We start from the raw sequence: 25,000 nt of genomic DNA, 5'->3' as shown, positions 1-25,000 counted from the left end.
CTCCTCTTTTGCCCCATAAACATGGCGGAATTTCCATAGTAGGAGCTTAATATGGATAGGTTTTCCAATTTTTTTCCATAACCGCTGAATGTAGAGTTATGAGCCCCAAAGCTATTATACGTCACCATCTCCTGAGTATGTATGCCAAGACTCGTGACGATACGTCGCGCCGTTAGCGAGGTAATTTCTCGTTAGCGATGCATGTTTCTAAACACGGCTTCAATTTATTTTTATAAAAAAATTAATATCTTGAAAACTAGCTGTTGGATATAACTAATATTTATTAGACATGTAGCCCTTGACACTCTGACGTAGCCTAAAAAAATTCAGGGTTCTGAGACGCGCGCTTGGACCACAAAAGCCTTGTGAGCGACGGCTATTTTTACACACGTTTAAAATTTAGTTCTATTGAAAAAATAATGTCTTAAAAGCGCACCACCACAAAGCCATCAAACTTCTGACACCTGTAGCAGTTGACACTCTGACCTACCCTAAAAAATTTCAAGGGTCTGCGTCGCATTTTTAGGCTCCAAAAGCCTCTTTAGCTGCTCCTGTTTTATGCACAGAGTGCGTAATTTACGATTTAATTCTAATAAATGAACAATATTATAGATACTGGTAGTGCAAAAGGCTTAATTTTTCATACACATCTAGCCTTTGTCACTCTGACCTACTATATAAAAACTCAGGCTAGTAGGACAGATGTAGCCCGCGCAGCGGGCCAAAAATGTAGGCCTTTTTCACTAAAATGGGTATAAATAATCATTTTCCACAATACTGTCCCAGAGCATTTCACAACCAGCAACGAACCGCAAGTCTAATAGAATCAACTAAGGCGTCCATTCGTTCGCCTTGCAAAGCCGAACAATACGACACCTGACTTGGTCGTCTTTTCTGAAAGGGGACTCCTCTTTTGCCCCATAAACATGGCGGAATTTCCATATTAAGAGCTTAATATGGATAGGTTTACCAATTTTTTTCCGTAACCGCTCAATGTGGATTTACGAGCCCCAAAGCTATTATACGTCACCATCATCTGAGTATGTACGCCAAGAATCGTGACGATACGTCGCGCGGTTAGCGAGGAAAATTCTCGTTAGCCACGCCTGTTTCTACACACGGCTTAAATTTGTTTTTATAAAAAAATTAATATCTTGAAAACTAACTGTTGCATATAACTAATATTTGTTAAACATGTAGCCCTTGACACTCTGACCTAGCCTAAAAAAATTCAGCGTTCTGAGACGCGCGCTTGGACCACAAAAGCCTTGTGAGCGACGGCTATTTTTACACACGTTTACAATGTAGTTTTAATAAAAAAAAAAATATCTTAAACGCGAACCGCCTCAAAGCCATCAAACTTCTCACACCTGTAGCAGTTGACACTGTGACCTACCCTAAAAAATTTCAAGGGTCTGCGTCGCAGTTTTAGGCCCCAAAAGCCTCTTTAGCTGCTCCTGTTTAACGCACAGAGTGCGTAATTTACGTTTTAATTTGAATAAATGAACAATATTATAGATACTAGTAGTGCAAAAGGCCTAATTTTTCATACACATCTAGCCTTTGACACTCTGACCTACCATATAAAAACCCAGGCCAGCAGGACAGATGTAGCCCGCGCAGCGGGCCAAAAATGTAGGCCTTTTTCACTAAAATGGGTATAAATAATCATTTTCCACAATGCTGTCCCAGAGCATTTCACAACCAGCAACGAACCGCGGGTCTGATATTATCAACCGAGGCGTCTATTCGTTCGCCTTGCAAAGCCGAACAATACGACACCTGACTCGGTCGTCTTTTCTGAAAGGGGACTCCTCTTTTGCCCCATAAACATGGCGGAATTTCCATAATAGGAGCTTAATATGGATAGGTTTTCCAATTTTTTTCCGTAACCGCTAAATGTAGAGTTATGAGCCCCGAAGCTATTATACGTCACCATCTCCTGAGTATGTATGCCAAGACTCGTGATGATACGTCGCGCCATTAGCGAGGTAATTTCTCGTTAGCGACGCCTGTTTCTAAACACGGCTTCAATTTATTTTTATAAAAAAATTAATATCTTGAAAACTAGCTGTTGGATATAACTAATATTTGTTAGACATGTAGCCCTTGACACTCTGACGTAGCCTAAAAAAATTCAGGGTTCTGAGACGCGCGCTTTGACCACAAAAGCCTTGTGAGCGACGGCTATTTTTACACACGTTTACAATGTAGTTTTAATAAAAAAATTAATATCTTAAACGCGAACCGCCTCAAAGCCATCAAACTTCTCACACCTGTAGCAGTTGACAGTATGACCTACCCTAAAAAATTTCAAGGGTCTGCGTCGCAGTTTAAGGCCCCAAAAGCCTCTTTAGCTGCTCCTGTTTAACGCACAGAGTGCGTAATTTACGATTTAATTTGAATAAATGAACAATATTATAGATACTAGTAGTGCAAAAGGCCTAATTTTTCATACACATCTAGCCTTTGACACTCTGACCTACCCTATAAAAACTCAGGCCAGCAGGACAGATGTAGCCCGCGCAGCGGGCCAAAAATGTAGGCCTTTTTCACTAAAATGGGTATAAATAATCATTTTCCACAATGCTGTCCCAGAGCATTTCACAACCAGCAACGAACCGCGGGTCTGATAGAATCAACCGAGGTGTCCATTCGTTCGCCTTGCAAAGCCGAACAATACGACACCTGACTCGGTCGTCTTTTCTGAAAGGGGACTCCTCTTTTGCCCCATAAACATGGCGGAATTTCCATAATAGGAGCTTAATATGGATAGGTTTTCCAATTTTTTTCCATAACCGCTGAATGTAGAGTTATGAGCCCCAAAGCTATTATACGTCACCATCTCCTGAGTATGTATGCCAAGACTCGTGACGATACGTCGCGCCGTTACAGAGGTAATTTCTCGTTAGCGACGCCTGTTTCTAAACACGGCTTCAATTAATTTTTATAAAAAAATTAATATCTTGAAAACTAACTGTTGCATATAACTAATATTTATTAGACATGTAGCCCTTGACACTCTGACGTAGCCTAAAAAAATTCAGGGTTCTGAGACGCGCGCTTTGACCACAAAAGCCTTGTGAGCGACGGCTATTTTTACACACGTTTACAATGTAGTTTTAATAAAAAAAAAAATATCTTAAACGCGAACCGCCTCAAAGCCATCAAACTTCTCACACCTGTAGCAGTTGACACTGTGACCTACCCTAAAAAATTTCAAGGGTCTGCGTCGCAGTTTTAGGCCCCAAAAGCCTCTTTAGCTGCTCCTATTTAACGCACAGAGTGCGTAATTTACGTTTTAATTTGAATAAATGAACAATATTATAGATACTAGTAGTGCAAAAGGCCTAATTTTTCATACACATCTAGCCTTTGACACTCTGACCTACCATATAAAAACCCAGGCCAGCAGGACAGATGTAGCCCGCGCAGCGGGCCAAAAATGTAGGCCTTTTTCACTAAAATGGGTATAAATAATCATTTTCCACAATGCTGTCCCAGAGCATTTCACAACCAGCAACGAACCGCGGGTCTGATAGAATCAACCGAGGCGTCTATTCGTTCGCCTTGCAAAGCCGAACAATACGACACCTGACTCGGTCGTCTTTTCTGAAAGGGGACTCCTCTTTTGCCCCATAAACATGGCGGAATTTCCATAATAGGAGCTTAATATGGATAGGTTTTCCAATTTTTTTCCGTAACCGCTAAATGTAGAGTTATGAGCCCCGAAGCTATTATACGTCACCATCTCCTGAGTATGTATGCCAAGACTCGTGATGATACGTCGCGCCATTAGCGAGGTAATTTCTCGTTAGCGACGCCTGTTTCTAAACACGGCTTCAATTTATTTTTATAAAAAAATTAATATCTTGAAAACTAGCTGTTGGATATAACTAATATTTGTTAGACATGTAGCCCTTGACACTCTGACGTAGCCTAAAAAAATTCAGGGTTCTGAGACGCGCGCTTTGACCACAAAAGCCTTGTGAGCGACGGCTATTTTTACACACGTTTACAATGTAGTTTTAATAAAAAAATTAATATCTTAAACGCGAACCGCCTCAAAGCCATCAAACTTCTCACACCTGTAGCAGTTGACAGTATGACCTACCCTAAAAAATTTCAAGGGTCTGCGTCGCAGTTTAAGGCCCCAAAAGCCTCTTTAGCTGCTCCTGTTTAACGCACAGAGTGCGTAATTTACGATTTAATTTGAATAAATGAACAATATTATAGATACTAGTAGTGCAAAAGGCCTAATTTTTCATACACATCTAGCCTTTGACACTCTGACCTACCCTATAAAAACTCAGGCCAGCAGGACAGATGTAGCCCGCGCAGCGGGCCAAAAATGTAGGCCTTTTTCACTAAAATGGGTATAAATAATCATTTTCCACAATGCTGTCCCAGAGCATTTCACAACCAGCAACGAACCGCGGGTCTGATAGAATCAACCGAGGTGTCCATTCGTTCGCCTTGCAAAGCCGAACAATACGACACCTGACTCGGTCGTCTTTTCTGAAAGGGGACTCCTCTTTTGCCCCATAAACATGGCGGAATTTCCATAATAGGAGCTTAATATGGATAGGTTTTCCAATTTTTTTCCATAACCGCTGAATGTAGAGTTATGAGCCCCAAAGCTATTATACGTCACCATCTCCTGAGTATGTATGCCAAGACTCGTGACGATACGTCGCGCCGTTACAGAGGTAATTTCTCGTTAGCCACGCCTGTTTCTAAACACGGCTTCAATTTATTTTTATAAAAAAATTAATATCTTGAAAACTAGCTGTTGGATATAACTAATATTTATTAGACATGTAGCCCTTGACACTCTGACGTAGCCTAAAAAAATTCAGGGTTCTGAGACGCGCGCTTTGACCACAAAAGCCTTGTGAGCGACGGCTATTTTTACACACGTTTACAATGTAGTTTTAATAAAAAAATTAATATCTTAAACGCGAACCGCCTCAAAGCCATCAAACTTCTCACACCTGTAGCAGTTGACAGTATGACCTACCCTAAAAAATTTCAAGGGTCTGCGTCGCAGTTTAAGGCCCCAAAAGCCTCTTTAGCTGCTCCTGTTTAACGCACAGAGTGCGTAATTTACGATTTAATTTGAATAAATGAACAATATTATAGATACTAGTAGTGCAAAAGGCCTAATTTTTCATACACATCTAGCCTTTGACACTCTGACCTACCCTATAAAAACTCAGGCCAGCAGGACAGATGTAGCCCGCGCAGCGGGCCAAAAATGTAGGCCTTTTTCACTAAAATGGGTATAAATAATCATTTTCCACAATGCTGTCCCAGAGCATTTCACAACCAGCAACGAACCGCGGGTCTGATAGAATCAACCGAGGTGTCCATTCGTTCGCCTTGCAAAGCCGAACAATACGACACCTGACTCGGTCGTCTTTTCTGAAAGGGGACTCCTCTTTTGCCCCATAAACATGGCGGAATTTCCATAATAGGAGCTTAATATGGATAGGTTTTCCAATTTTTTTCCATAACCGCTGAATGTAGAGTTATGAGCCCCAAAGCTATTATACGTCACCATCTCCTGAGTATGTATGCCAAGACTCGTGACGATACGTCGCGCCGTTACAGAGGTAATTTCTCGTTAGCCACGCCTGTTTCTAAACACGGCTTCAATTTATTTTTATAAAAAAATTAATATCTTGAAAACTAGCTGTTGGATATAACTAATATTTATTAGACATGTAGCCCTTGACACTCTGACGTAGCCTAAAAAAATTCAGGGTTCTGAGACGCGCGCTTTGACCACAAAAGCCTTGTGAGCGACGGCTATTTTTACACACGTTTACAATGTAGTTTTAATAAAAAAATTAATATCTTAAACGCGAACCGCCTCAAAGCCATCAAACTTCTCACACCTGTAGCAGTTGACACTATGACCTACCCTAAAAAATGTCAAGGGTCTGCGTCGCAGTTTTAGGCCCCAAAAGCCTCTTTAGCTGCTCCTATTTAACGCACAGAGTGCGTAATTTACGATTTAATTTGAATAAATGAACAATATTATAGATACTAGTGGTGCAAAAGGCCTAATTTTTCATACACATCTAGCCTTTGACACTCTGACCTACCCTATAAAAACTCAGGCCAGCAGGACAGATGTAGCCCGCGCAGTGGGCCAAAAATTTAGGCCTTTTTCACTAAAATGGGTATAAATAATCATTTTCCACAATGCTGTCCCAGAGCATTTCACAACCAGCAAAGAACCGCGGGTCTGATAGAATCAACCGAGGTGTCCATTCGTTCGCCTTGCAAAGCCGAACAATACGACACCTGACTCGGTCGTCTTTTCTGAAAGGGGACTCCTCTTTTGCCCCATAAACATGGCGGAATTTCCATAATAGGAGCTTAATATGGATAGGTTTTCCAATTTTTTTCCATAACCGCTGAATGTAGAGTTATGAGCCCCAAAGCTATTATACGTCACCATCTCCTGAGTATGTATGCCAAGACTCGTGACGATACGTCGCGCCGTTAGCGAGGTAATTTCTCGTTAGCGACGCCTGTTTCTAAACACGGCTTCAATTTATTTTTATAAAAAAATTAATATCTTGAAAACTAGCTGTTGGATATAACTAATATTTATTAGACATGTAGCCCTTGACACTCTGACGTAGCCTAAAAAAATTCAGGGTTCTGAGACGCGCGCTTGGACCACAAAAGCATTGTGAGCGATGGCTATTTTTACACACGTTTAAAATTTAGTTCTATTGAAAAAATAATGTCTTAAAAGTGCACCACCACAAAGCCATCAAACTTCTGACACCTGTAGCAGTTGACACTCTGACCTACCCTAAAAAATTTCAAGGGTCTGCGTCGCATTTTTAGGCTCCAAAAGCCTCTTTAGCTGCTCCTGTTTTATGCACAGAGTGCGTAATTTACGATTTAATTCTAATAAATGAACAATATTATAGATACTGGTAGTGCAAAAGGCTTAATTTTTCATACACATCTAGCCTTTGTCACTCTGACCTACTATATAAAAACTCAGGCTAGTAGGACAGATGTAGCCCGCGCAGCGGGCCAAAAATGTAGGCCTTTTTCAAGAAAATGGGTATAAATAATCATTTTCCACAATACTGTCCCAGAGCATTTCACAACCAGCAACGAACCGCAAATCTAATAGAATCAACCAAGGCGTCCATTCGTTCGCCTTGCAAAGCCGAACAATACGACACCTGACTTGGTCGTCTTTTCTGAAAGGGGACTCCTCTTTTGCCCCATAAACATGGCGGAATTTCCATATTAAGAGCTTAATATGGATAGGTTTACCAATTTTTTTCCGTAACCGCTCAATGTGGATTTACGAGCCCCAAAGCTATTATACGTCACCATCATCTGAGTATGTACGCCAAGAATCGTGATGATACGTCGCGCGGTTAGCGAGGAAAATTCTAGTTAGCCACGCCTGTTTCTACACACGGCTTAAATTTGTTTTTATAAAAAAATTAATATCTTGAAAACTAACTGTTGCATATAACTAATATTTGTTAAACATGTAGCCCTTGACACTCTGACCTAGCCTAAAAAAATTCAGCGTTCTGAGACGCGCGCTTGGACCACAAAAGCCTTGTGAGCGACGGTTATTTTTACACACGTTTACAATGTAGTTTTAATAAAAAAAATAATATCTTAAACGCGAACCGCCTCAAAGCCATCAAACTTCTCACACCTGTAGCAGTTGACACTGTGACCTACCCTAAAAAATTTCAAGGGTCTGCGTCACAGTTTTAGACCCCAAAAGCCTCTTTAGCTGCTCCTGTTTAACGCACAGAGTGCGTAATTTACGTTTTAATTTGAATAAATGAACAATATTATAGATACTAGTAGTGCAAAAGGCCTAATTTTTCATACACATCTAGCCTTTGACACTCTGACCTACCATATAAAAACCCAGGCCAGCAGGACAGATGTAGCCCGCGCAGCGGGCCAAAAATGTAGGCCTTTTTCACTAAAATGGGTATAAATAATCATTTTCCACAATGCTGTCCCAGAGCATTTCACAACCAGCAACGAACCGCGGGTCTGATAGAATCAACCGAGGCGTCCATTCGTTCGCCTTGCAAAGCCGAACAATACGACACCTGACTCGGTCGTCTTTTCTGAAAGGGGACTCCTCTTTTGCCCCATAAACATGGCGGAATTTCCATAATAGGAGCTTAATATGGATAGGTTTTCCAATTTTTTTCCATAACCGCTGAATGTAGAGTTATGAGCCCCAAAGCTATTATACGTCACCATCTCCTGAGTATGTATGCCAAGACTCGTGACGATACGTCGCGCCGTTAGCGAGGTAATTTCTCGTTAGCGACGCCTGTTTCTAAACACGGCTTCAATTTATTTTTATAAAAAAATTAATATCTTGAAAACTAGCTGTTGGATATAACTAATATTTATTAGACATGTAGCCCTTGACACTCTGACGTAGCCTCAAAAAATTCAGGGTTCTGAGACGTGCGCTTGGACCACAAAAGCCTTGTGAGCGATGGCTATTTTTACACACGTTTACAATGTAGTTTTAATTAAAAAAATAATATCTTAAACGCGAACCGCCTCAAAGCCATCAAACTTCTCACACCTGTAGCAGTTGACACTATGACCTACCCTAAAAAATTTCAAGGGTCTGCGTCGCAGTTTTAGGCCCCAAAAGCCTCTTTAGCTGCTCCTGTTTAACGCACAGAGTGCGTAATTTACGATTTAATTTGAATAAATGAACAATATTATAGATACTAGTAGTGCAAAAGGCCTAATTTTTCATACACATCTAGCCTTTGACACTCTGACCTACCCTATAAAAACTCAGGCCAGCAGGACAGATGTAGCCCGCGCAGCGGGCCAAAAATGTAGGCCTTTTTCACTAAAATGGGTATAAATAATCATTTTCCACAATGCTGTCCCAGAGCATTTCACAACCAGCAACGAACCGCGGGTCTGATAGAATCAACCGAGGTGTCCATTTGTTCGCCTTGCAAAGCCGAACAATACGACACCTGACTCGGTCGTCTTTTCTGAAAGGGGACTCCTCTTTTGCCCCATAAACATGGTGGAATTTCCATAATAGGATCTTAATATGGATAGGTTTTCCAATTTTTTTCCATAACCGCTGAATGTAGAGTTATGAGCCCCAAAGCTATTATACGTCACCATCTCCTGAGTATGTATGCCAAGACTCGTGACGATACGTCGCGCCATTAGCGAGGTAATTTCTCGTTAGCGACGCCTGTTTCTAAACACGGCTTCAATTTATTTTTATAAAAACATTAATATCTTGAAAACTAGCTGTTGGATATAACTAATATTTATTAGACATGTAGCCCTTGACACTCTGACATAGCCTAAAAAAAATCAGGGTACTGAGACGCGCGCTTGGACCACAAAAGCCTTGTGAGCGACGGCTATTTTTACACACGTTTACAATGTAGTTTAAATAAAAAAAATAATATCTTAAACACGAACCGCCTCAAAGCCATCAAACTTCTTACACCTGTAGCAGTTGACACTATGACCTACCCTAAAAAATTTCAAGGGTCTGCGTCGCAGTTTTAGGCCCCAAAAGCCTCTTTAGCTGCTCCTATTTAACGCACAGAGTGCGTAATTTACGATTTAATTTGAATAAATGAACAATATTATAGATACTAGTGGTGCAAAAGGCCTAATTTTTCATACACATCTAGCCTTTGACACTCTGACCTACCCTATAAAAACTCAGGCCAGCAGGACAGATGTAGCCCGCGCAGCGGGCCAAAAATGTAGGCCTTTTTCACTAAAATGGGTATAAATAATCATTTTCCACAATGCTGTCCCAGAGCATTTCACAACCAGCAACAAACCGCGGGTCTGATAGAATCAACCGAGGTGTCCATTCGTTCGCCTTGCAAAGCCGAACAATACGACACCTGACTCAGTCGTCTTTTCTGAAAGGGGACTCCTCTTTTGCCCCATAAACATGGTGGAATTTCCATAATAGGAGCTTAATATGGATAGATTTTCCAATTTTTTTCCGTAACCCCTCAATGTAGAGTTACGAGCCCCGAAGCTGTTATATGTCACCATCTCCTGAGTAGCTACGCCAAGACTCGTGACGATACGTCGCGCGGTTAGCGAGGTAAATTCTCGTTAGCGACGCCTGTTTCTAAACATGGCTTCAATTTATTTTTATAAAAAAATTAATATCTTGAAAACTAGCTGTTGGATATAACTAATATTTGTTAGACATGTAGCCCTTGACACTCTGACCTAGCCTAAAAAAATTTAGGGTTCTGTGACGCGCGCTTGGACCACAAAAGCCTTGTGAGCGATGGCTATTTTTACACACGTTTACAATGTAGTTTTAATAAAAAAAATAATATCTTAAACGTGAACCGCCTCAAAGCCATCAAACTTCTCACACCTGTAGCAGTTGACACTATGACCTACCCTAAAAAATTTCAAGGTTCTGCGTCGCAGTTTTAGGCCCCAAAAGTCTCTTTTGCCGCTCCTGTTTAACGCACAGAGTGCGTAATTTACGATTTAATTCTAATAAATGAACAATATTATAGATACTAGTGGTGCAAAAGGCCTAATTTTTCATACACATCTAGACTTTGACGCTCTGACCTACCATATAAAAACTCACGCCAGTAGGACAGATGTAGCCCGCGCAGCGGCCCAACAATGTAGGCCTTTTTCACTAAAATGGGTATAAATAATCATTTTCCACAATGCTGTCCCAGAGCATTTCACAACCAGCAACGAACCGCGGGTCTGATAGAATCAACCGAGGCGTCCATTTGTTCGCCTTGCAAAGCCGAACAATACAACACCTGACTCGGTCGTCTTTTCTAAAAGGGGACTCCTCTTTTGCCCCATAAACATGGCGGAATTTCCATATTAAGAGTTTAATATGGATAGGTTTTCCAATTTTTTTCCGTAACCGCTCAATGTAGAGTTATGAGCCCCGAAGCTGTTATACGTCACCATCTCCTGAGTATGTACGCCAAGACTCGTGATGATACGTCGCGCGGTTAGCAAGGTCACTTCTCGTTAGCGACGCCTGTTTCTAAACACTGCTTCAATTTATTTTTATAAAAAAATTAATATCTTGAAAACTAGCTGTTGCATATAACTAATATTTGTTAGACATGTAGCCCTTGACACTCTGACCTAGCCTAAAAAAATTCAGGGTTCTGTGACGCGCGCTTGGACCACAAAAGCCTTGTGAGCGACGGCTATTTTTACACACGTTTACAATGTAGTTCTAATAAAAAAAATAATATCTTAAAAGCGAACCGCCTCAAAGCCATCAAACTTCTCACACCTGTAGCAGTTGACACTATGACCTACCCTAAAAAATTTCAAGGGTCTGCGTCGCAGTTTTAGGGGCCCCAAAAGCCTCTTTAGCTGCTCCTGTTTAACGCACAGAGTGCGTAATTTACTATTTAATTCTAATAAATGAACAATATTATAGATAATAGTAGTGCAAAAGGCCTAATTTTTCATACACATCTAGCCTTTGACACTCTGACCTACCATATAAAATCTTAGGCCAGCAGGACAGATGTAGCCCGCGCAGCGGGTCAAAAATTTAGGCCTTTTTCACTAAAATGGGTATAAATAATAATTTTCCATAATGCTGTCCCAGAGCATTTCACAACCAGCAACGAACCGCGGGTCTGATAGAATCAACCGAGGCATCCATTCGTTCGCCTTGCAAAGCCGAACAATACGACACCTGAATCGGTTGTCTTTTCTGAAAGGGGACTCCTCTTTTGCCCCATAAACATGGCGGAATTTCCATATTAAGAGCTTAATATGGATAGGTTTTCCAATTTTTTTCCGTAACTGCTCAATGTAGAGTTATGAGCCCCGAAGCTATTATACGTCACCATCTCCTGAGTATGTACACCAAGACTCGTGACGATACGTCACGCGGTTAGCAAGGTCAATTCTCGTTAGCAACGCCTGTTTCTAAACACGGCTTCAATTTATTTTTATAAAAAAATTAATATCTTGAAAACTAGCTGTTGCATATAACTAATATTTGTTAGACATGTAGCCCTTGACACTCTGACCTAGCCTAAAAAAATTCAGGGTTCTGCGTCGTATTTTTAGGCCCCAAAAGCCTCTTTAGCTGCTCCTGTTTAACGCACACAGTTCGTAATTTACGATTTGATTTTTAATAACTAAATGATATTATAAATACTAGTAGTGCAAAAGGCCTAATTGTTCATACACATCTAGCCTTTGACACTCTGACCACCCATATAAAAACCCAGGCGAGCAGGACAGATATAGCCCGCGCAGCGGGCAAACTATTTAGGCCTTTTTTACTAAAATGGGTATAAATAATCATTTTCCACAATGCTGTCTCAGAGCATTTCACAACCAGCAACGAACCGCGGGTCTGATAGAATCAACCGAGGCATCTATTTGTTCGCCTTGCAAAGCCGAACAATACGACACCTGACTCGGTCGTCTTTTCTAAAAGGAGACTTTTCTTTTGCCCCATTAACATGGCGGAATTTCCATATTTAGAGCTTAATATGGATAGGTTTACCAATTTTTTTCCGTAACCGTTTAATGTGGAGTTACGAGCGCCGAAGCTGTATACGTCACCATCTCCTGAGTATATATGCCAAGACTCGTGATGGTACATCGCGCAGGTAGCAAGGAAAATCCTCGTTAGCGACGCCTGTTTCTGCACACGGCTTCAATTTATGTTTAGGAAAAAAATTAATATCTTAAAAACGAACTGTTCCATATATCTAATATTTGTTAGACATGTAGCCATGGACACTCTCACCTAGCCTAAAAATATTCAGGGTTCTGTGACGCGCGCTTGGACCACAAAAGCCTTGTGAGCGACGGCTATTTTTACACACGCTTACAATTTAGTTCTAATGAAAAACTCAGCCAGTTACGCTGTTTACATAACTCACGAACATATAACGTTTTTCATGATCGCAAAACATCTCGCTCAGCGGCAACACACAGTTTTTATGAAGATTAAAAAATATATACATTTATTGAATACATCCAAACATCCCAGAACCCAACAAATAAAAGTGCTATTGTTCTCTGTGCATTTTAATGTCCATTAAAAGTCCATGTTTTTAAGATTCTTATTTCTTCTTCCATTGGTCTAAAATATATTTTGCGCTGGGACGTTTTTTCCCCAGAGCTGATGTCCTAAAGTCCTCTTTATTTTGTCTTCTTCCGGCCGGTGGTTTTGAAGCAATCCTATGATTGAAAGATCATAGATTATTAATAATTAGTATCTCATTCTTACTTTACTAACGGTCCTAATTGTATTCATTAATCCTCTAGAATTTTATGAATATAACTCTAATCTTTATTTATTTTTTATTAAACAGGCAAACCAGGACCCCAATGACCTCTACTATAAGACAGAGTTGATGATTGTGAACCCACGACCACTGAGGAACCCAAAGAGGTTTTCCATGCATTTTCCAGCACATATCAGCTCAGAAACATCATGATAGTGAATTGCAAGGCCTTTAGATGCTACATTTGCCAAGTTGTTCCTAGCAATAGCAAGGGTAGCCTTTATATCCTCATCGCTGCTGTGCTTCATGCATTTTTTGTGCAGGTTCCCAGCATCAACTCTGTCTTATAGCAGATGGGGCAGGTCATTGTGGTCCATTGCCTGTTTAAGAAAAAATAATGAAAGATTATAGTTACATTAATAACATTGAAGAAGATTAATGCATATCGTTAGGACCGTTAGTAAACTAAGAATGAGACATGCTACGCTGCTTCTGTAACTGCCATTCACTACTATTGGAGTCACGGAAACAGCGTAGCTCATTAAATAAAAAAAATATATATCAATTTATTGAATACATCCAAACATCCCAGAACCCAACAAATAAAAGTGCTTTTGTTCCCTGTGCATTTTAATGTCCATTAATAATCCATAATTTTTAAGCTTCTTATTTCTTCTTCCATTGGTCCAAAATGTCTTTTACTCTTGGATGGTTTTTTCCCCAGAGCTGATGTCCTAAAGTCCTCTTTATTTTGTCTTCTTCCGGCAGGTGGTCTTGAAGCAATCCTATAATTAAAAGATCATAGATTATTAATAATTAGTTTCTCATAATTAGTTTACTAATGGTCCTGATAATATGCATTAATCCTCTACAATGTTATTAATATAACTCTCATCTTTATTTATTTTTTCTTAATCAGACAAAACAGGACCCCAATGACCTCTGCTATAAGACATAGTTAATGATTCTGAACCCACGACCACTGAGGAACCCAAAGAGGTTTTAATATATATATATATATATATATATATATATATATATATATATATGTAAAGGAAATTAACTATCGATGCGCCTGAGCAGAACAACAGGGACTCTTTTGATTGCAGATAGTGATGTATCCCTCGACGTCACGTCAGCCCTTTGATAAAAGAAGAAAATAAATACTGATGTTAAAACAAAATGTGAGACATACAGTTTAATAAGCATATTAGTTTACAAAGTAAGGTCAATAAATGTATTTTATTATTACCCAGAGGAGCTCCCTTCCCCTCTCTGCCTCTGTGCCCTGGACCGTGTTCGGATGAACAATGAGGATGGTACTTGTGCTCTGAAAAAATAACCAAACATTAGTATATCAATTGATAAGTCTAACACAACTGAACTGAGGACATTTATAATAAAACTGAGAGTTTATCTACCTTGAAGTCCAATCATCATCATCATCATCATCATCATCATGATCAGCCAAGCTTTCTTTTTCTCCTCGGTCAGTTGATTCACTCCAGTCCTCTTTGGCACTGTAATCTTGTTCCTGGGCTTCTTCGTGGGATGTGATATCTTCTCTTTGGATTCCCTGGCCTCCTTCCTGAATGTTCTCTTGTCTATAGGGTAGACATAGAAAAAATAAAGCATTAAACTTCTAAAACAAATCATGTAATATTATACAGTATATATTATTTCCAACAATAAATTACCTTGAAGTGCTGGCTTGGGGCTGCTCACCACCGGCTTGCATTACCAGCATATAACCATGGCATATGTCCGTCAGTGTCTTCTCACGATAGTTTCTTTCCGCTGTCATGTTGGTGTGTGCCAAATATTTGGCAAAAAGACACTTTTCAGAGTCAGAAAAATTAGGGAGAGTCCAAGTTTCGCAAATCCTCCTGACAAGCTGACTGGTGATGTTGGGTAGTTTATATCTAGAAAGGAAAATAGAAAAACATAATACATACACAGCACTTAGAATTGAATAAAGACAGGTGACTTTTAAGAATCTTACTTTGTGTGGTACCGCAGGATGTCATTGGAAACATTATAAATCTCCTTTCCAGATGTAGAGAGGAAAAAGACTTCTGTTGGCATGTTGTTCTTTAGCAGCATTGGTCTTACTATCTCAAAGTAGACATTAAACCACTAGGGGAGGGATACAAATAAAGAGATTATTGAAAAGCATCTTTACAACTCCATAAAGTAAGTAGGAGCCTTATAGAAACTTACCATTTCTTCCTCCTTTGTTAGCACATAGGTTGCCACTTGGTGTGTAGAGGTCTTGTGTAACTTGACCCCAACAACTACCAGGTCTAAACCCAAATATCTGTGAGTGATCCTCTCATTCCACTCTGAAACCTATGAGTCAAAAGGAAAAAGTATGAGGGACAATGTACTTGCCACTGTATTGTGTTAGCCCAACCCTACGCCAAGCCACTTGTGTTTTGTTTTTTTTCTATACATATGCCAGTCTTTTGTTTCAGCATAATTTCTATCTCTAGCCAGGTGTAAGGTTTTTACATAGATTATTCACTCTGTTCTTGCAGACAAATATCCGACTTTAATAAGCTAACATTAACCTTATGCAGGCTTCACACCATTATCGGCCTTCAGGGCTCCCCTACACTATTAAAAGTATTTAACTGCAGCCATAAGGCCTCCAGACACTTCTCTAAAAAGCACCCCACAGCATAACCATAACAGGGTAGGAAAACAAAATGACGCAGAAAAACAGAGGAGGAGAAAGCTACTTACAGTCATATGTCTGACAACACCTGGCCGTTGGAGATGCCTCAAAATAAGCAGGGCCTCAAGATAATAAATAATTTCAAGTTGAGTGTCTCGCTTCATGTGTCTGTCTTTTGCAGCTTTGAGGCATTTCAGGAAGGTTGGCTTTGCCACAACTAAAAGCCTCTGACATTCCGGGGGTGTTTTCATAGAATTTGTCAATGACTTGTATCTAAACACAAAGTAAAGAGAAATAATTTTATTGTATATACACAAGTAATAAAGAGTAGTAGCAATATCTAAAATAAATATATACCTATTTGAGGTTTCATACTTTGTCTAAGGATACATTTGAGTTCATAACTCACCGTTTGCTGACAACTTCTCTTGAAATTCCCTTAGATAGCCTCTTTTGAATGTCCTCTGTAACATCCATAAAGAAGTTGCAGGACTTAAACAGCCTTGGTCTTTCTGCAGAGAGATTGGTCGCTCTCAGCTGATACGTCATGAACCTCCTGATATGTTTTAGGTAATTAAAGACAGTCTGGTTTGCAAGCTTCAGGTCACGCAGCTTTGTAAAAAAGGAGTTAACCTTCTCAATGTTGCTGACAAAGTCCAGATTGGGACGCTGCGGGTTCATGTAATAAAGGAACCTTGCCAAATTTTCAACCTCCTGCTTGTAGTTGGGCACATCCAATGTGTGCTGCAAATAGTAGGCAAAGCCCTTCAGTATTGGTTCGTCCAATGAATGTCGCTTGTATAGTCCAGCAGCCTTCATCTTCTGTCTTGTGACCACCGTCCATTTTGTCTGTAGGATTCTGTAATTTTGGAGAAAAGTGCAAGACATCAGATTTGACACATTTGACAGCCACAGAGAATACGTAAGGATTATCTATGTACACTGACCTCTGTGTCCTGTCATCAAAGTTTCCTGTAGTTCCGCTTTCTTGATTGGATTCTTCCTCAGACTCTAGTTGAAGCTGAAAGTCTCTATCACTTTCCTCCTCTGCGCTGTCATCTTCATGTGCTCTTCTGCCTTCTTCATTGTGTTGGTCTTCCCTCGGGTCTTCAGGCTGTGCAAGGAATGGTGTGTCTGTAACTTCTTCCTCAGGATCTGCAGGGATCAGTGTGACCTCCATTTCCTCATCAGGGACTGGTATGGCTGCAATATCCTCTACAGCCGCTGTGTGATGTGGCACAGTAAGGGCAGTTGATGCAGAGGTTGATGGTCTTCCATATTGTACATTGCTGTAAAATATAAAAAGCAACGTGAGTATAAGTGTAAACACTCGAGAGCTATGAGACATAAGCAGACAGGGGTGACACATACCTGGCCACAGTTGGTTTGTTAATGATCAAAAAGCCCCTGTCCTCGAGGAAGGGGACAACGTTTTCCAATGAGCCAAGAGAGATGATCTCTTGGTAACTGATTGCAGTGCCCTTAGATGCAATTTTCACCAGGGTTTTCCTGGCCAATGCCACAGTGGCTTTTATCTCCTCATCGCTGCTGAACCTCATACACTTTCTCCTCAGATGTGTAGAGAATAATATCTGTGTACGGTAACATACTGGGCATGTCATAGGAGTTCTGTTTTGCCTGTTGAAAGACATGAGGTTTTGGATTTAAAAATGTCCTAAGTAATATAGCTTAGTTTGAAATATACCCAAACTGCAATCTCAAAAATAGTCACAAGATGTCCCACTACATGCATACTGATTTGTTTCAGGCAGGCTAACTGAACAATGCCTGGGTTTTAATACCACGCCCTACTGAAACAGGAGGCCTCTACGCTACCACATGGCTTCTCATAGTAACCTCTCTATGTTATAGGCAGTCTACAACATGTATTTTATACAAAAATGGCTATGTATTTTAGGGTATATCCTAGAGGTCAATAAACACATGAACTTGTACTTTTGCTGCAGATTACATGCTTGTAACTCAACTACCTGAACAATGCCTGGGCTTGTACAATATGGCCTACTGAAAATAAAATGGCACCTCTTCCCTAGCCCATGGCTCACCATGATTTCACTATACAATTTGCCTGAACTGAACATTAATGATGAACATAAATATACGTTAATAAACATATTTACTTACAATTTGGCTGCAGACTCCATTCCTGTAACTAGAACTTGTTGTCCTAAAGATGTATATTTGAGTCAAAAAAACAATAAATCTTTTAGAAGCAGTATCCAAAAGGCAGATGATGTAGGTATCCAGGTACAATGTCTCAAGTGAATAAGGTGAATAGCAAAAAAATAATGCAATCCAAGAAGGAGATCAGTCAATAGCTTTCAAGAAAACTTCCAAACTGACTGAAAATGCCTCAGTGTTTTAAACTGTTTTATAGTGTGAGGTTGATGCTTTGTAAGAAGATCCTCTTACACAAACAACAAACAGAGCCTGTGATAGGAGAGTTTGAATGATGCACAAAAGCTTATCTGCCTTTTTAGTGGCTGAGGAGAATAACAGAGATAAAACTACAGACTCATGCTGAAAACCTGATAATACAATTGTTTGAATACAATAGGACATTTACATTTATTAAATTTGATATTTACTATCATTTCTATTTCATATACACTATATCTATTTCATATACACCTATTAAATGTAATATTTATTATCGTTTCTAAGCTGTCCTTTACAACACGTTTTTTGCTACTGTTTTTATAGAAACTAGATAGGTATGTGGCATAGTGTTAAAATACATTAGAGTATGTACATTTTAATATGGTGCCCCCATAGCTGCACCATACAGTGTAATGCTCCCACAGTTGCACCATACAGTATAATGCCCCCCATAGCTGCACCATACTGTATAATGGCCGGATCATGACACGGATTTGAAACAGAACCGTGTGTCCGATGGACGTGAGCTAGGCGTCCATTCGTTCACCTTGCAGAGCCGAACAATATGACACCTGACTCTGTCGTCTTTTCTAAAAGGGTACCCCTCTTTTGCCCAATAAACATGGTGGAATTTCCTTATTAATTTATTTTTATTACAATAATTATTGTAATAATAATGTTGTTATATTGTATAATATGTAAATATGGTTTATGCCTATGCTTAACTTTAAAGTGTAGCTAAATGTTTGGCAAACTTCTGACATGTCAAAGTGACATGTCAGAAGTTTGGATTGGTGGGGGTCTGAACACTGAGACCCCCACCAATCGCTAGAACAAAGCTGCTGAGCGTTCACACGAGTGCTTCAGCTGTTTTGTTTTAGCGATTGGTGGGGATCTCAGTGCTCGGACCCCACCAATCCAAACTTCTGACATGTCACTGTGACATGTCAGAAGTTTGTCAAACATTTAGCTACACTTTATTTTTGTGTTCTGTATTAATAAAGTTGTTATGTTGTATTATATGTAAAGTTGTTTTCGGCCTATTCTTACAGTGTACCTAAACGTTTATCAAACTTCTGACATGGTTTTAGTGCAGCTATGGTCCCCCATAGCTGCACCATACATTTTAATATGGTGCCCCCATAGCTGCACCATACAGTGTAATGCTCCCACAGTTGCACCATACAGTATAATGCCCCCCATAGCTGTCCCATACCATTTAATACCATTTAATACCATTTAATACCCCCATAGCTGCACCATACACTGTAATGCCCCCCATAGCTGCACCATACAGTATAATGGCGGGATCATGACACTGATTTGAAACAGAACCGTGTGTCCGATGGACGCGAGCTAGGCGTCCATTCGTTCACCTTGCAGAGCCGAACAATATGACACCTGACTCTCTTGTCTTTTCTAAAAGGGTACCCCTCTTTTGCCCAATAAACATGGTGGAATTCCCTTATTAATTTATTTTTATTACAAAATTAATATCTCCAAAACTAACCGTTGAATATCCCTTATATTTATTACACATGTAGCCCTTAACACTCTGACCTATCCTAAAAAATTAGGGGTGATAGGCATGCATGCAGTAGCTGTTTGGATGTGGATTTTTGAAATGACCGAGTTTTTGGTAGAAGGCACTGATGAATATAAGATAAGTGCGTTTACCAATTAATCTGTGTTTTTTCAGAAATCCATCTAAAAATAGATATGACACGGATTTTCGTGGGTCCGATGGACGCGAGCTAGGCGTCCATTCGTTCACCTTGCAGAGCCGAACAATATGACACCTGACTCTGTCGTCTTTTCTAAAAGGGTACCCCTCTTTTGCCCAATAAACATGGTGGAATTCCCTTATTAATTTATTTTTATTACAAAATTAATATCTCCAAAACTAACCGTTGAATATCCCTTATATTTATTACACATGTAGCCCTTAACACTCTGACCTATCCTAAAAAATTAGGGGTGATAGGCATGCATGCAGTAGCTGTTTGGATGTGAATTTTTGAAATGACCGAGTTTTTGGTAGAAGGCACTGATGAATATAAGATAAGTGCGTTTACCAATTAATCTGTGTTTTTTCAGAAATCCATCTAAAAATAGATATGACACAGATTTTCGTGGGTCCGATGGACGCGAGCTAGGCGTCCATTCGTTCACCTTGCAGAGCCGAACAATATGACACCTGACTCTGTCGTCTTTTCTAAAAGGGTACCCCTCTTTTGCCCAATAAACATGGTGGAATTCCCTTATTAATTTATTTTTATTACAAAATTAATATCTCCAAAACTAACCGTTGAATATCCCTTATATTTAATACACATGTAGCCCTTAACACTCTGACCTATCCTAAAAAATTAGGGGTGATAGGCATGCATGCAGTAGCTGTTTGGATGTGGATTTTTGAAATGACCGAGTTTTAGGTAGAAGGCACTGATGAATATAAGATAAGTGCGTTTACCAATTAATCTGTGTTTTTTCAGAAATCCATCTAAAAATAGATATGACACAGATTTTCGTGGGTCCGATGGACGCGAGCTAGGCGTCCATTCGTTCACCTTGCAGAGCCGAACAATATGACACCTGACTCTGTCGTCTTTTCTAAAAGGGTACCCCTCTTTTGCCCAATAAACATGGTGGAATTCCCTTATTAATTTATTTTTATTACAAAATTAATATCTCCAAAACTAACCGTTGAATATCCCTTATATTTATTACACATGTAGCCCTTAACACTCTGACCTATCCTAAAAAATTAGGGGTGATAGGCATGCATGCAGTAGCTGTTTGGATGTAAATTTTTGAAATGACCGAGTTTTAGGTAGAAGGCACTGATGAATATAAGATAAGTGCGTTTACCAATTAATCTGTGTTTTTTCAGAAATCCATCTAAAAATAGATATGACACAGATTTTCGTGGGTCCGATGGACGCGAGCTAGGCGTCCATTCGTTCACCTTGCAGAGCCGAACAATATGACACTTGACTCTGTCGTCTTTTCTAAAAGGGTACCCCTCTTTTGCCCAATAAACATGGTGGAATTCCCTTATTAATTTGTTTTTATTACAAAATTAATATCTCCAAAACTAACCGTTGAATATCCTTTATATTTATTACACATGTAGCCCTTAACACTCTGACCTATCCTAAAAAATTAGGGGTGATAGGCATGCATGCAGTAGCTGTTTGGATGTGGATTTTTGAAATGACCGAGTTTTTGGTAGAAGGCACTGATGAATATAAGATAAGTGCGTTTACCAATTAATCTGTGTTTTTACACAGATCCATATGAAATCAGATTAGACATGGTATTATCACACGAGAAAGATCTTTAAAGCCCCTGGACACATATTGCACCCAGAGTGCATTTCTTGACATGTTGTGGTAGTCACCCCAAAATATAAGTCAGCCCCCCCCATAACTCCTGTGAGGGTTTGTAACACTTTTTTGAGTGTATCCCATAACAGGGCTTTGGAAGGGGTGATAGGCATGCATGCAGTAGCTGTTTGGATTTAAATTTTTGAAATGACCGAGTTTTAGGTAGAAGGCACTGATGAATATAAGATAAGTGCGTTTACCAATTAATCTGTGTTTTTTCAGAAATCCATCTAAAAATAGATATGACACGGATTTCCGTGCGTCCGAATGACGCGAGCTAGGCGTCCATTCGTTCACCTTGCAGAGCCAAACAATATGACACCTGACTCTGTTGTCTTTTCTAAAAGGGTACCCCTCTTTTGCCCAATAAACATGGTGGAATTCCCTTATTAATTTGTTTTTATTACAAAATTAATATCTCCAAAACTAACCGTTGAATATCCCTTATATTTATTACACATGTAGCCCTTAACACTCTGACCTATCCTAAAAAATTAGGGGTGATAGGCATGCATGCAGTAGCTGTTTGGATGTGGATTTTTGAAATGACCGAGTTTTAGGTAGAAGGCACTGATGAATATAAGATAAGTGCGTTTACCAATTAATCTGTGTTTTTTCAGAAATCCATCTAAAAATAGATATGACACGGATTTCCGTGGGTCCGAATGACGCGAGCTAGGCGTCCATTCGTTCACCTTGCAGAGCCGAACAATATGACACCTGACTCTGTCGTCTTTTCTAAAAGGGTACCCCTCTTTTGCCCAATAAACATGGTGGAATTCCCTTATTAATTTGTTTTTATTACAAAATTAATATCTCCAAAACTAACCGTTGAATATCCCTTATATTTATTACACATGTAGCCCTTAACACTCTGACCTATCCTAAAAAATTAGGGGTGATAGGCATGCATGCAGTAGCTGTTTGGATGTGGATTTTTGAAATGACCGAGTTTTTGGTAGAAGGCACTGATGAATATAAGATAAGTGCGTTTACCAATTAATCTGTGTTTTTACACAGATCCATATGTAATCAGATTAGACATGGTATTATCACACGAGAAAGATCTTTAAAGCCCCTGGACACATATTGCACCCAGAGTGCATTTCTTGACATGTTGTGGTAGTCACCCCAAAATATAAGTCAGCCCCCCCCATAACTCCTGTGAGGGTTTGTAACACTTTTTTGAGTGTATCCCATAACAGGGCTTTGGAAGGGGTGATAGGCATGCATGCAGTAGCTGTTTGGATTTAAATTTTTGAAATGACCGAGTTTTAGGTAGAAGGCACTGATGAATATAAGATAAGTGCGTTTACCAATTAATCTGTGTTTTTTCAGAAATCCATCTAAAAATAGATATGACACGGATTTCCGTGCGTCCGAATGACGCGAGCTAGGCGTCCATTCGTTCACCTTGCAGAGCCGAACAATATGACACCTGACTCTGTTGTCTTTTCTAAAAGGGTACCCCTCTTTTGCCCAATAAACATGGTGGAATTCCCTTATTAATTTGTTTTTATTACAAAATTAATATCTCCAAAACTAACCGTTGAATATCCCTTATATTTATTACACATGTAGCCCTTAACACTCTGACCTATCCTAAAAAATTAGGGGTGATAGGCATGCATGCAGTAGCTGTTTGGATGTGGATTTTTGAAATGACCGAGTTTTAGGTAGAAGGCACTGATGAATATAAGATAAGTGCGTTTACCAATTAATCTGTGTTTTTTCAGAAATCCATCTAAAAATAGATATGACACGGATTTCCGTGGGTCCGAATGACGCGAGCTAGGCGTCCATTCGTTCACCTTGCAGAGCCGAACAATATGACACCTGACTCTGTTGTCTTTTCTAAAAGGGTACCCCTCTTTTGCCCAATAAACATGGTGGAATTCCCTTATTAATTTGTTTTTATTACAAAATTAATATCTCCAAAACTAACCGTTGAATATCCCTTATATTTATTACACATGTAGCCCTTAACACTCTGACCTATCCTAAAAAATTAGGGGTGATAGGCATGCATGCAGTAGCTGTTTGGATGTGGATTTTTGAAATGACCGAGTTTTTGGTAGAAGGCACTGATGAATATAAGATAAGTGCGTTTACCAATTAATCTGTGTTTTTACACAGATCCATATGAAATCAGATTAGACATGGTATTATCACACGAGAAAGATCTTTAAAGCCCCTGGACACATATTGCACCCAGAGTGCATTTCTTGACATGTTGTGGTAGTCACCCCAAAATGTAAGTCAGCCCCCCCCATAACTCCTGTGAGGGTTTGTAACACTTTTTTGAGTGTATCCCATAACAGGGCTTTGGAAGGGGTGATAGGCATGCATGCAGTAGCTGTTTGGATTTAAATTTTTGAAATGACCGAGTTTTAGGTAGAAGGCACTGATGAATATAAGATAAGTGCGTTTACCAATTAATCTGTGTTTTTTCAGAAATCCATCTAAAAATAGATATGACACGGATTTCCGTGCGTCCGAATGACGCGAGCTAGGCGTCCATTCGTTCACCTTGCAGAGCCGAACAATATGACACCTGACTCTGTTGTCTTTTCTAAAAGGGTACCCCTCTTTTGCCCAATAAACATGGTGGAATTCCCTTATTAATTTGTTTTTATTACAAAATTAATATCTCCAAAACTAACCGTTGAATATCCCTTATATTTATTACACATGTAGCCCTTAACACTCTGACCTATCCTAAAAAATTAGGGGTGATAGGCATGCATGCAGTAGCTGTTTGGATGTGGATTTTTGAAATGACCGAGTTTTAGGTAGAAGGCACTGATGAATATAAGATAAGTGCGTTTACCAATTAATCTGTGTTTTTTCAGAAATCCATCTAAAAATAGATATGACACGGATTTCCGTGGGTCCGAATGACGCGAGCTAGGCGTCCATTCGTTCACCTTGCAGAGCCGAACAATATGACACCTGACTCTGTTGTCTTTTCTAAAAGGGTACCCCTCTTTTGCCCAATAAACATGGTGGAATTCCCTTATTAATTTGTTTTTATTACAAAATTAATATCTCCAAAACTAACCGTTGAATATCCCTTATATTTATTACACATGTAGCCCTTAACACTCTGACCTATCCTAAAAAATTAGGGGTGATAGGCATGCATGCAGTAGCTGTTTGGATGTGGATTTTTGAAATGACCGAGTTTTTGGTAGAAGGCACTGATGAATATATGATAAGTGCGTTTACCA

At 39.6% G+C, this 25,000-nt stretch overlaps 2 protein-coding genes across 2 annotated transcripts in view; one reads left to right on the top strand and one right to left on the bottom strand.

The window, feature by feature from the left end:
- The window catches only part of LOC142656685 (CD276 antigen homolog), a 134,744-nt gene that overhangs the window by 25,930 nt on the left and 83,814 nt on the right, over positions 1–25,000 (top strand). The window lies entirely within an intron of this gene.
- LOC142656125 (uncharacterized) lies at positions 13,971–17,545 on the bottom strand. The gene is made up of 11 exons (XM_075831016.1): positions 17,353–17,545; positions 16,929–17,270; positions 16,391–16,840; positions 16,050–16,254; positions 15,525–15,653; positions 15,307–15,440; positions 15,002–15,226; positions 14,726–14,908; positions 14,557–14,634; positions 14,369–14,445; positions 13,971–14,089 (listed from the first exon to the last, which is right to left on the bottom strand). Exons 1-11 carry the CDS (start codon positions 17,538–17,540, stop codon positions 13,971–13,973), a joined length of 2,130 nt encoding a protein of 709 aa, XP_075687131.1. The 5' UTR covers positions 17,541–17,545.

The sequence above is a fragment of the Rhinoderma darwinii genome, chromosome 6, assembly GCF_050947455.1.
Source record: "Rhinoderma darwinii isolate aRhiDar2 chromosome 6, aRhiDar2.hap1, whole genome shotgun sequence".
NCBI classification, from domain to species: Eukaryota; Metazoa; Chordata; class Amphibia; order Anura; family Rhinodermatidae; genus Rhinoderma; species Rhinoderma darwinii.
Note: the sequence above shows the minus strand (reverse complement) of the source record. Positions and strands in the feature narration are given on the sequence as shown.

What these genes read in the sequence shown, in the direction of transcription:
- LOC142656125 (XM_075831016.1), bottom strand. Translation starts at nt 17,540, where the DNA reads ATGAGGTTCAGCAGCGATGAGGAGATAAAAGCCACTGTGGCATTGGCC. An exon ending in AACAAACCAACTGTGGCCAG is followed by an intron (nt 17,271 to 17,352) that starts GTATGTGTCACC and finishes TATATTTTACAG; the next exon opens with CAATGTACAATATGGAAGAC. An exon ending in CCCCAAGCCAGCACTTCAAG is followed by an intron (nt 14,909 to 15,001) that starts GTAATTTATTGT and finishes TCTACCCTATAG; the next exon opens with ACAAGAGAACATTCAGGAAG.